The 14,044-nt window shown below is 46.6% G+C and overlaps 1 protein-coding gene across 1 annotated transcript in view; it reads left to right on the top strand.

The window, feature by feature from the left end:
* Positions 1-14,044, top strand: part of PTEN (phosphatase and tensin homolog) — a 69,426-nt gene that overhangs the window by 19,335 nt on the left and 36,047 nt on the right. The window contains exon 3 of the mRNA XM_075612900.1: positions 13,189-13,233. Within this exon, the coding sequence (XP_075469015.1) occupies positions 13,189-13,233 (45 nt within the window). The remainder of the gene's footprint in view (positions 1-13,188; positions 13,234-14,044) is intronic.

Below are 14,044 nucleotides of genomic sequence, written 5' to 3'. Positions count from 1 at the left end.
GGCCTGAAGAAGGGGTTCATACCCCGAAACATTGCCGCCCCCTTTTCCCCTATACTTTTACGTTTGTTCATCCCACCCCTTCCCTCCCTCCCCCTTTTTGTATTGTAGTTTTTTCACTCACTTTGTGTTTTGCTCATTAAACTTTTTGGTTCACCATTCCCCCATTTTCCTTCTTTTGTGTGCTGGGAACATTTATTATTATTTTAGTATTTTGCTTAGGAGGAATTGGGGTCCCCCTTGTTCCACATTGCACCTATTACACATTTATGTGTTCTGTCTATACTTTGTCCATACAATGTGTTGCTGTTTATGGGCTAGGTACCGCCTTCCACACATCCATTGCAGAATCCCAAACTACTCTAAACAATGTAACAAAAAAAGAGCATGTATTAAAGATGGAAAAGGCAGTACTAATGTATTTTACATTATTATTTTTTTGCATTGTCTTTATTGTATTGATTACTGTTTTGACTTTAGAAACTACATACTGTACATGTAATCTACTATGTAATACATACATTTTTAATCATTAAACATTTTCTTTCCAAAACTTTACCTAAAGTTGCTTTCTTTTTAAACGCGCGCGCATGCACACACGCATATGAATGCGTGCGCCCATATGCACATGTGCGTGCACGTGCACTCCTAAATACCTCCATTAAAAAGATGAAATATTGCAATGTATGGAATAGACTATAACCCACTTCCCTCAACAGGGAAATTGGATGAAAAATACACATTTAGTTTGCCCACGGCAGTCACTGTACATTACAGCACCTTCATAAAAACCACTGGTGATGAATTACTATTGGCCTATATACTACAACAATCTACTTTACAGGAAGAGTAGCTCAGTAACAATGTCGCTGCCTTTGAAGTGCGTGACCCTGGTTCGAATCCCATTGTCCACCCCTTCTGCTCCTGAGCAAGTCACTGTATTTCCCTGTGCTTCAGGCACCTAGAATTAGAATGTAAACTGTACAGGTGAGTCGCTTGTGTCTGCAACATTCTATGTACAGTGCTGAGTACATTGCAGCGCTGTATAAAAAAAATACTATGAGAACACAATGGGAGGATATAAAGCAGAAAGGCTATGCAAAAGATTTGTAGTCTGTTTTAGTGCAGGGTTCCCCAGCAAGACGGAGACTGGTTAGTTTTATTGTTTTGTTTTATTTTGTTTGTTCTCGGAGTGAAAAGCAAGTGTGTGGGTGTATGAGCGAAGGATGTTCAGATCTAGAAATGTGATCAAATTTAAAAAAATCTCCTTTTGGTAGATTATGCTTTTGTAATTAAATAGTGGCCTTCAAAGGTCTGTTCCACCAAGCCAGTAAACAATCCAAACAAATATTTGTTAGTCTTACATTTCCTTGCATTGTCCATTCTATAGGTATGGAAAACCTTTACATTTTTTTTTTTTTTGCATGGACTTTTAATGACAGCCGGTGTGATTAACTAAATTGCCATTACAATGAAGTCCTGTTCACTGCAACTTTGCAATGTCTTCTTGCTACATTGAATGAGTCACTAAGAAAATCAGCATGTAATAAATATATACAGTAATCTTATGTTTTTTTGGACTTTTGGGTCTGAGCTTTCAAAATGTTTAAACCTACACTGTTTAACAACTGTTAATATTCAAAGATGTTCCATTGTTGAGTCTTTTAAACACACAAGTCTAATTTGTCACCTCCCCCCTTCCACACCCTGAAAAAGCCTATTAACCTGTCAATTAAGCAGTGATGGTTGACACCACTGCAGCTCACCTGTCTAAAAACAAGCTGTGTAAAGCATTTGTTTTGTAAGTTGTATTTTTTCCCTTGTGTAAAATTTGAGGTTGCTTAAAGATTTTTGTGAGGTTGTTCAGCATGATCTACTACGAATATGCAACCAATGTGATTATCCCTCAATATTCCTCATCTGTTTAATAGCCTTTACAAACAATGTTTTATGGAACACCTGAACAAATTGATGTTCTTTTTCATAATTTAATTCCCTATTCTCAATAGAATCCATAAAATAAAAACATCCAACCCTCACATGTTAACTCTATGGAATTTAGCAAGAGCACTTTTAAAGAGGTGAGCTTTATTTTCATGTGCTGACCATGTCTCTCGTTGAATACATGTATTTTCTTATGTATTTTTTTTTTTAATGGAAGATGCATGTCTTGTGTCTGAGTGAAGCTATTCAAAGTTTCAGAAAATATCGATTTATTAATTTATAATATAATTCCTTTAAAGTTAACCAACACATGTCGAATAAAGTGATAATTCATTCTAAATGCGGAACCCTTTTTTTCCCTTAAGTTTCAGTAATTTTTTAGCCTGTGTATCTGAAATTGCTCCTTTACAGTGGAGACTCCTCTGGCTGTCTTAGGCAGCGTCCATAGTAGGTGTGCGCTGGCGAACAAGCGTGTGACATCACGCAGCCCTGTATTGGAAGAGATCCGTGGCCTGCAGGGTTGTGCAATCTCGTGCCTGTGACATCATGTGAGTGGTTCACCCTCATTGGCTGAACCGTGCACGTGACCCAGCCTTCGTGCGGCAAATTCAAACAAGTCTGTCTCGCTATGCATTGGCCGCCTCGGTACACGCGTAATCTATGGACATGCGCATTGGCGTCCAGTTGTTTGTATTGGCCGTCGGATCCTTTATGGACGCGGCCTTAGGTGTAGCTGGATACTTTGAAATGTACAGTTAGGACCCTGTAATTTAAGATCTGTTTTAATAGCTTTAGGAACCCTGGCATGCAATGTGGGATGTGCAATGCACACAGGCTTGTTAGAGGCTCATCTGTAACTTGAGGCAAGGGTGCGGAAACCATCCTGAAGTTGTAGCATAAAGCTGTTTTTAAGGCATCACACAGCTGGGCTGTGTTCAAGTATCTTGCAGTGAAAACCCCAATTAGCGTGTCAAAGCAAAATTTGCAGAATTAAGAAATTGGGCGAACTGTTGCACTGCACCTTCTAAATGGACAGTCTCTCGGCTTGCAAAAAAGCATTTTGGAAACAACTTAACAATATAATTGGCTTCCCTAAGCAAATGTAGTAACCTTTTTAAGCAAACATTTGGCTGCTGTGGTTTCTTTGCAAATTGAGAGGTTTCTTTTTATCTTCCTGAATGAGGATTGCATGTCAATCAAGTATTTCCTGTATCCAAAGACCACACCTTATTCCTGTCAAAGGACCTTAAGGAGGAGGCGGGAGAGTGGGCACGCTGCCTTGGCAAGGTTCTGCTCAAAGCAGTGACTTTACACAAAAGGGAGCAGGTTACCATATGTACACACTTCACTTTAAAAAGGTATTCTAAAATGTTTCGTTTTTCTTTGTCCTAAAGCAGGGAGGCTGGACTCCAGTCCTCAAGGCCCCCCTGCCCCAACCGTTCAGGTTTTCAGGATATCGCAGCTTAGCACAGGTGACTCAAGCAGAGGCTGTCAAACTGAGGGGGGGCTTGAGGACTGGAGTTGAGAACCCCTGTCTTAAAGAGCACAATCACCTTTCGCTTCATGTTTATTTTAGCATGGATGATAAGCACATGCCTGCCGAATTACATGCATGTCATTTCCCAGAATCCTTTGCTGCAGTGGAAGCATCCACGCTGCCGCTTGGCGCGCTTCAGTTAAAATCATTCTGTACGGCCACGCTCATGCGGGGCGCTCGTGACTGTTAATGTACGCTCTCCCAAGCTAGGCGCTTGGGGAGACAGAGCAAATTGATTTTCAAGCGCGCTGAAGGTTCACAGGACCCTTCAGCGACCAATCAGCACCAGTCAGTACCAGTCAGTACACAGGAGGCGCACAGGCGTACACACAAGCAGGCAGGCGTGTACGGACACACAGGCAGGCGTGTACGGACACACAGGCAGGCGTGTACGCACACACAGGCAGGCGTGTACGCACACACAGGCAGGCGTGTACGCACACACAGGCAGGCGTGTACGCAGACACAGGCAGGCGTGTACGCAGACACAGGCAGGCGTACACACACAGGCAGGCGTGTACACACACACACACACACAGGCAGGCGTACACACACACAGGCAGGCGTGTGCACGCGCACACACACACACACACACGCAGGCAGGTGTACACACACACAGGCAGGCGTACACACACACACGCAGGCAGGCGTACACACACACGCAGGCAGGCGTACACACACACGCAGGCAGGCGTACACAAACACACACACACACACACGCAGGCAGGCGTACACACACACACACACACACACACACACGCAGGCAGGCGTACACACACACACACGCAGGCAGGCGTACACACACACGCAGGCAGTCGTACACACACACGCAGGCAGGCAGGCGTACACACACACATACACACACGGGCGGGCAGGCGTACACGCATGCACGCAGACAGGCGTACACACACACACACGCGTACACACACACACACACAGGCAGGCGTACACACACAGGCAGGGGTACACACACACACACACGCAGGCAGGCGTACACACACACACACACACACACACACACGCAGGCGTACACACACACACACACACACACACACACAGGCAGGCGTACACACACACACATGCAGGCGTACACACACACACAGGCAGGCGTACACACACACACACAGGCAGGCGTACACACACACACGCACACACGCAGGCGTACACACACACACACACGCAGGCAGGCGTACACACACACACGCAGGCAGGGGTACACACACACACAGGCAGGCGTACACAGGCAGGCGTACACACACAGGCAGGCGTACACACACCGGCAGGGGTACACACACACACACACGCAGGCGTACACACACACAGGCAGGCAGGCGTACACACACACACACACACACACACACACACGCAAGGGTACACACACACAGGCAGGCAGGTGTACACACACACACACACGAAGGCAGGTGTACACACACAGGCAGGCGTACGCAGACAGGCACACACACACGCAGGCGTACACACACACAGGCGTACACACACACACGCAGGCGTACACACGCACGCAGGCGTACACACGCATGCAGGCGTACTCGCGCAGGCTGGCGGGCAGGCGTACTCGCGCGGGCAGGCGGGCAAGCGTACTCGCGCGGGCAGGCGGGCAAGCGTACTCGCGCGGGCAGGCGGGCAAGCGTACTCGCGCGGGCAGGCGTGCAAGCGTACTCGCGCGGGCAGGCGGGCAGGCGTACTCGCGCGGGCACAGCCCAATCCTGTCCATGACCCCCCCAATCCTGTCCATGACCCCCCCAATCCTGTCCATGACCCCCCCAATCCTGTCCATGACCCCCCCAATCCTGTCCATGACCCCCCCAATCCTGTCCATGACCCCCCCAATCCTGTCCATGACCCCCCCAATCCTGTCCATGACCCCCCCCAATCCTGTCCATGACCCCCCCAATCCTGTCCATGACCCCCCCAATCCTGTCCATGACCCCCCCAATCCTGTCCATGACCCCCCCAATCCTGTCCATGACCCCCCCAATCCTGTCCATGACCCCCCCAATCCTGTCCATGACCCCCCCAATCCTGTCCATGACCCCCCCAATCCTGTCCATGACCCCCCCAATCCTGTCCATGACCCCCCCAATCCTGTCCATGACCCCCCCAATCCTGTCCATGACCCCCCCAATCCTGTCCATGACCCCCCCAATCCTGTCCATGACCCCCCCAATCCTGTCCATGACCCCCCCCCAATCCTGTCCATGACCCCCCCCCAATCCTGTCCATGACCCCCCCCCAATCCTGTCCATGACCCCCCCCCAATCCTGTCCATGACCCCCCCCCAATCCTGTCCATGACCCCCCCCAATCCTGTCCATGACCCCCCCCCAATCCTGTCCATGACCCCCCCCCAATCCTGTCCATGACCCCCCCCCAATCCTGTCCATGACCCCCCCCCAATCCTGTCCATGACCCCCCCCCAATCCTGTCCATGACCCCCCCCAATCCTGTCCATGACCCCCCCCCCAATCCTGTCCATGACCCCCCCCCCAATCCTGTCCATGACCCCCCCCAATCCTGTCCATGACCCCCCCAATCCTGTCCATGACCCCCCCAATCCTGTCCATGACCCCCCCCAATCCTGTCCATGACCCCCCCCAATCCTGTCCATGACCCCCCCCAATCCTGTCCATGACCCCCCCCAATCCTGTCCATGACCCCCCCCAATCCTGTCCATGACCCCCCCCAATCCTGTCCATGACCCCCCCCAATCCTGTCCATGACCCCCCCCAATCCTGTCCATGACCCCCCCCAATCCTGTCCATGACCCCCCCAATCCTGTCCATGACCCCCCCCAATCCTGTCCATGACCCCCCCCAATCCTGTCCATGACCCCCCCCAATCCTGTCCATGACCCCCCCCAATCCTGTCCATGACCCCCCCCAATCCTGTCCATGACCCCCCCCAATCCTGTCCATGACCCCCCCCAATCCTGTCCATGACCCCCCCAATCCTGTCCATGACCCCCCCCAATCCTGTCCATGACCCCCCCCAATCCTGTCCATGACCCCCCCAATCCTGTCCATGACCCCCCCCAATCCTGTCCATGACCCCCCCCAATCCTGTCCATGACCCCCCCCAATCCTGTCCATGACCCCCCCCAATCCTGTCCATGACCCCCCCCAATCCTGTCCATGACCCCCCCCAATCCTGTCCATGACCCCCCCCAATCCTGTCCATGACCCCCCCCAATCCTGTCCATGACCGCCCCCCAATCCTGTCCATGACCCCCCCCCCAATCCTGTCCATGACCCCCCCCCCAATCCTGTCCATGACCCCCCCCCCAATCCTGTCCATGACCCCCCCCCCAATCCTGTCCATGACCCCCCCCCAATCCTGTCCATGACCCCCCCCAATCCTGTCCATGACCCCCCCCAATCCTGTCCATGACCCTCCCCAATCCTGTCCACGACCCCCCCCCCAATCCTGTCCACGACCCCCCCCCAATCCTGTCCACGACCCCCCCCCAATCCTGTCCACGACCCCCCCCCCAATCCTGTCCACGACCCCCCCCCCAATCCTGTCCACGACCCCCCCTCAATCCTGTCCATGACCCCCCCCCCCCAATCCTGTCCATGACCCCCCCCCCCCCAATCCTGTCCATGACCCCCCCCCCCCAATCCTGTCCATGACCCCCCCCCCAATCCTGTCCATGACCCCCCCCCCAATCCTGTCCATGACCCCCCCCCAATCCTGTCCATGACCCCCCCCCAATCCTGTCCATGACCCCCCCCCAATCCTGTCCATGACCCCCCCCAATCCTGTCCATGACCCCCCCCCAATCCTGTCCATGACCCCCCCCCCCCAATCCTGTCCATGACCCCCCCCCCCAATCCTGTCCATGACCCCCCCAATCCTGTCCATGACCCCCCCCAATCCTGTCCATGACCCCCCCCCAATCCTGTCCATGACCCCCCCCCCCCAATCCTGTCCATGACCCCCCCCCCCAATCCTGTCCATGACCCCCCCAATCCTGTCCATGACCCCCCCAATCCTGTCCATGACCCCCCCAATCCTGTCCATGACCCCCCACCTCTCTTCCCCCCCCCCCCCTCTCTTCCCCCCCCACCAAATTTTTTTTGCCGCTCTGTTGCCGTCACGCTTACTATAAGCGCTTGCTACGGAGTAAATATATTTGATTTGGAGCGACGTTGCGTCGCCCTCGCACGGCACTATAAGCGCAGCCTTAGAGATAATGAAAGGCAGGGTTGCAGACTTGCCTGAGACGTGAATGTGCTCACAAGTGGTATTTTCATTTGCTGTATGGTGGAGGGTTTTTGTCACTATTTTTTTTTTTTTTTACCCCTCGTGTGGTTGTCCTTTAAGAAAAATGAAGGAGCAATATTTAACCTGTAGGCTGCGATTACACAGCCGAACTGCAGGGCGCGCGCATCTGTGACTTCGTAGAGCGATGTGCGCAAGCACATTCTTCTGTGCACGCGGCTGCAGGCTGAAATCTGTTTTTTTGATTGGATGGCCGCGTCACAAATTTGGAAAACGCTTCAACTGACGCTCGCATTGCAGTAGCAAGCGGCGCGACAGTCGCAGCTGGTATAAGCGTTTTGAGGGGATGCGTAGTATTTGTTTTTGCGCGGCGCCACACGCGTTTTTCTGTATAATCACAGCCTTAAAACCTGTTTCTATGTTTTTGTTTTTTAAAGTGACCCCCTTCAGAAAATATGTACACAAACCTATATACTCACAAACCCACGTACACGCCTACTTCTTGGCTTGATATTTATCTCCTTTGTACCCTAATCAAAGGGCAGGATTTGGTATGGGAGTGGTTTTAGCTTTCTATTAGGAGTGAAGTCTTTGAGGTGATAAGACAGAGCTAAAACTGTGGAGGTGGTGGGCCAGAAAATGTCTAGACAGGCTGAAGGGGGAGGGGGGAGTGTTTCAATGTACTGTATGTAGCAGTGACATGGAGCATGTCTGGCAGGGGAGGAAGCAAAGGCCTTGTTCTGTTAACCCTTTTGCTGCCAAAGAGCTGTACATTGCTCATGGCTTTTCTTCCAATTGAGAATGCATTATAAAGGAGCACAACTATTGCTGAAGTTCCTTGCTTTGTTTTGCAAACAGAACACACAAAGCATTTTGCAATACAGGCTGGTTTCATTAGTGGCTCATGTCCGAACAGATGAAGGAATGCAGTGATTCCAACATTGCAGTAATCAGGGGAGAATTGTAAAGCAGTTGTTGGCAAATTCACATGTATACTAGACATATTTAGACCATCTACCAAAACAAACTATTGGATACTAACCCTGTTGCTGCCGCTAGAACACCCATCACCCAAGTGCCACTGGTCTTCCTTGATGGCAACCATGTGATCGCTTGGGGAAGTGATAATGGGGTTGCACTAAGGCCCTTAATGATCAGAAGTAGCAGGAGCTCCACTACTGTTCCAAATGGGATCCCCCCCAGAAACAGAAGAAATAGCATGATGTATGCTGGACTCCGTTAGAGCCCATGGCGTCCCGGACCTGGTGACGTACAGAGTACGTCACAAAGGCAGCCTTTATTTCCTGTAACTGAACACTTAACTACAAAGCAATGTGTTTCTGGCTCGTCTGGCAACAAGACTTAACTGTGACCATATATGTTGCAACAGAATTTGTACTTGACTGTCTCGGGCGGCCTGTAGAGCAGCAGGCCACTCTGATCATACAAAATGTAATTATTTTTATTTTTTGTATTTGCGGTTTTCTTTTACTGTAAGATCTCCTCTTGCCCTTTCAGAGCTGTTTTTATTTTCAAATCTGATGCTTTATGCAGGAGATAAAGGTGCTAAAAATATTAAGTTTGGGGATATTAAAATTGAGCTTTCCCCAGAGCCCATGGTAACCTTAAAAGCAAGAGGTTTTGTTTGCTTTTTTTATTTATTTTTTAACTAGAAAAACATGGACAAAAAGAGTAGGTAAAAGATACGACTTCATCTAGGATTTAAACACACAGGCTTCTCGGGTAGGTTAAGGGGGTTTGCTTTTAAAACCTCTTGAGCAACGCCAAAAGCGCTCACCTACACGTTTTTGTGCCTTTTTCACGCTTCGTATTTCAGACTTGCCAATGTTTCCGGGTTTGGCCATTCTCCAGTCAGCACAATGACAAATAGAGGTGTAACATAGCATGCATACCGGTTTCACAAGGAGCGCATACATAACTGAGATAAGAATTCTTCTAATGCAGTGATTATACTGTATGCGCCAGGCAGCAGTTGTACAGCATGTATAAGGAAGTTCAAATCTGAGCCAACAAATTTCATTTTTTCTCCATCCCCAAAAAAGTACAATACGTCAGTTGTGATTATTGCCAGCTGTGTATCCTCTTGGAAAAGTTACAAAAGTTTCTGCTTAGTTGGTCAAAAATGGATTACCTTTTTTGCTTTCCCTTTTTCCACAAATGTCCATGAGAAATTCTCCAGTAGCTAGGTAATGTGAAGTGCTTTCTGTGGGTAGTCTTTGTGGAATTTATATATAAAAAAAAAAAATATTCAAAAAAGAAACATCTTGGTGACCAGCTGTATTTTCTTGGTAAGATATACCAACCACAGCAAAAGTATCATGTGATGGATATGTATTTGATATGTATATTACAGTTAAGATGTGTTCAAAGGTAGCGCCATTAAAGTGTGGAAACTGCACTCTGAGCTGTATAACATATAGAAAAAAAATACTAAATTACATTTTCTAATTTAAGAAAATTGAAGGTGCTTATTTCAGACAAACTTGCAGCAAAACTTGTCTACAACTTTAAAACCCTTAACTAGCCCCCTTTTATTATAGAATGGGAATCTGGGGTCCTCTGTAGCTGAACTTTTTCAGCTCTGGAGACCCCCTGGATCCCGAGAGAGTAGGGGGGAGAGATTGCTGCTTTCTATGGAATCGTTCAAAATTTACAGTGAAACAAATACTACAAAATGTTATTTGCAACAATGATTTTACTTAATTGAGCATTCAAGTAGCTGAAGAAAGGAGGGCTGGTATTTAGTTGTTTTTGTTGCGTAGCATGATATAAATAACACCTTCGGTGCCAGAGGAGCCACCAATGCACTGCAATGTGTTGTAAACCTGTTTCCCACAGAACTGACTGAGCCAATACCTCAAGGGAATGAACACAAACAGCTGTTAATACTTTGTTCTAAATTCGCTTCTACCACCAGTATCACAGCTGTACTACATGCCTGGGACCCTGTCTGCACCACCCTGCAATATTAGCAAGACTTGGGCCGTGTTCAATATACTCTGAAGCTGCCTTGCACTTGCGTGGGAAGATTTCTACTGCTTTCAGTTGAATGGGACATATCTTCCATAGCGAAGGGGAAGGCCGCGTCACAGTATATTAAAGTGGGGCTGCGGAGAGGGGCTGTATCTGAAGCTAAGCCTGTTTCCGGTTGGAGTACTGCATAAGAGGTTTGAGCTGCCTGGAAAGCCTGCTCTGATGGTACATCCCTCCAGGCAGTGCTGTCATGGCGCCAACCAGGAAGTTGAAAACAGATGGACTGAAAACGTAGACAAGAAAAAAGAATGAGTAGGAGTGGAAAGCGAAGCATTGGTCTGGGGAATCAAAGAATTTTTTTATTTTAATCTCATGGAGGCCAATTTTTATAGCTGGTTACAAGCCCTGTGTTAATTGGATTTACACTCGTTGGGTATTTCCCAAATGACAAGTGTCAAGAACACGATCGTTATTTTTTGGCTAGCACCTTGGCCCCGTCATTTTGTCATTACCCTATTCTTGATATTGCATAGTCCATGTTCTCCATAGAATAGGAGTACTTCACAGATCAAATTCGAGAGTACAGAGATTTGAAAACCTTAGATTTCTTTGAGCACTGGAAACTGAGGTTTTAATAGTTCTGTGCATGCACTATAATTTCATCTATGAAGAATGGTGGTCCCTTTAAGGTAACTCGAGCTACTACAAATCTTTCTCCTGGCATAATACAGGTACTCTTTACTTTGAACTACATCAATTAGAATGAGTAATGCTCATTGGCACACGTTCGGAAAGGGAAGATTTGAGTTTTAGATGATGAGATTTAGGAGATACAAAGTTCCCATGCTGCAGCTGTTCACTATAATGTGGAATTCCTCCACTGCTGAGCATGTAACCTATCTGAGACACAGGAGCAAGAGGGGGGGCTTCTCCAATGCCACTGGTTTCATGCATTGATATTACAATCCAGAACCCCCCCCCCCCCCTGCCTGTGTGGTTAACCACAAAATCTAGTTCTCCCATAGCATCCTATTTAATCTTGTTGCTTTTGTACAGTAACACTTCATAATGACGTTAATTCAGGGGTGGGCAATTCCAGTCCACAAGAGCCACCAACAGGCCAGGTTTTCAGTATATCCCTGCTTCAGCACAGGTTAGCTGTCAATGACGGGGATGTTCTGAGAACATGACCTGTTTGTAGCCCTTGAGGACTGGTGTTGCCCACCCCTACATTAAGCACGATCGTTGCATTTCCTGTTCTAATTGTGGATTGTACGTGTAGAGCCGCACACACCACCTAGTTGAATAGGTCTGAGGGGGGAAATGTACAAAAGCCTTTTTAATAAGAATGTCTGCTGTGTAAAATGGCACAAGTGTCTTTTGAAGCTGGTGTTGACACTTGTGCTGCCAAATGTGCCAGGTCGGCAAATGGCATTTACAAATTCAGAAAATCTAAACTTTCAAAATGAAACACTGCACATCCTGATCAAATCAAGGCAGGAGGTGGCAGTTACAAACACTTTGCAACTGTTTAGCATCCGACCAATAAGGTGGAATAATTATATGCAGTATTACATTATTTCAACGATAACATTTTATTTTGAAAATGAGTTGCCACCTACTTTATATGTAATATTCTATCACTCGCATTACTGACACTTAATATCATCTAGTAGTCTACAGTACAGGCATGCCCCGCATTAACATACGCAATGTATGTAAAGCAAAAATGTACTTAAAGTGAAGCACTACCTTTTCCCCCACTTATCGATGCATGTAGTGTACTGCAATCGTCATATACATGCATAACTGATGTAAATAACGCATTTGTAACAGGCTCTATAGTCTCCCCGCTTGCGCACAGCTTCGGTACAGGTAGGGAGCCGGTATTGCTGTTCAGGATGTGCTGACAGGCGCATGCGCGAGCTGCTGTTTGCCTATTGGGCGATATGTCCTTACTCGTGAGTGTCCTTAAACCGCGGTATGCCTGTATAGCTTTATTCTTTTTCTTTGTGTTTTTTTGTTGTTTTTGTTTTTTTAAGCAAAGGTTTTGTGTGTTAGTATGAAACCGTGTATTGCCCTACTTTTCCATCCAAGGGCAGTAAACTGTTTTTAAAAAGGAATTGTAGGCCAGAGCGATTTTTCTGTTTTAATGAGCAATTTCTCAAGCAATTATGGGAGTGACACAACCGTCTTTTATTATTGCTGCATCAGAAAGTGGATGAGGTGGCATATCTGCTGGTTTCCATATACTCGTTTCTTCTATCATTGTGATTTTTTTATTTTTTTTATTATTAATAATATTATTTAAAACAGTCGTATTCCCTTCCTACAGATTCCCAGCAATGTTTAATAGTGTTTTTATCTCTATAATGCAGTCCTTAGTCAAATCACAAGGACAAATGAGCTTGTGTCCCAAGGCACTGAAGAATGTATGTTATGCTAATGGTTGTCCTTTCTTCTCTTTTTTTGCTTAAGGTTTTTGGACTCCAAGCATAAAAACCATTACAAGATCTACAATCTGTAAGTATATTTTCAGATGCCTCTTTTCAAAACACCCCGATCCAAAAATAGCGTTCCGAGTGAAAGTGGCTTGCTTTTCATTTCTATAGACAGTGGAAGGTATTGTTTTACAGGCTTGTACTGTATGCCCAAAACAATTAGTTGGAGGAACCTAATGGAGAACTCTGTTAGCTCAGTTGTGTTGGTGGAGTGATGAGGTTAAATGGAATTTTGGCAAGCATTCATGTTACTTGATCTACTTTTAAATGGCTTGGAAGGGAGCCCATTCTATGGCCTGTGACCGTGTACTGAATGGAAATAGAATGCATGGACAATGTAATTGACTTGTGGACGTTTGGGAAAAGCTCCCGGAAATCACAGGTGAATGTAAATTACTGGATTTAGAATGTCATATTCTACTATTTTTTTTTTCTTTATTATTCTGATCACCACTTACCAATTGCAACAGGATTCTAGGTATTATATAAAACTGTATATCGTTAAGTGTTAATTGGTGATCACTTTGTGTAATTTAGGTATCATCAACTTGACTGGCTCTTTGTAATGTCTGTTTCTAACCTACACCTGGCGTGTGTAGTATGTATATATGTATACTTTTATTTATTTAGTGCCAACTACGGATGCTTAAAAAAAAAACAAATATATATACATATATATATATATATATATATATATATATATATATATATATATATATATATATATATATATATATATATATATATATATATATATATATATATATATATATATATATATACAAATATAGCTGTATGCTCATCTGCATGTCTTAGGCAGGTCTGCAACCCCG

This window comes from Ascaphus truei, chromosome 8, assembly GCF_040206685.1.
Source record: "Ascaphus truei isolate aAscTru1 chromosome 8, aAscTru1.hap1, whole genome shotgun sequence".
Taxonomy (NCBI): domain Eukaryota; kingdom Metazoa; phylum Chordata; class Amphibia; order Anura; family Ascaphidae; genus Ascaphus; species Ascaphus truei.
This window is presented reverse-complemented; position numbering and strand designations above follow the sequence as displayed.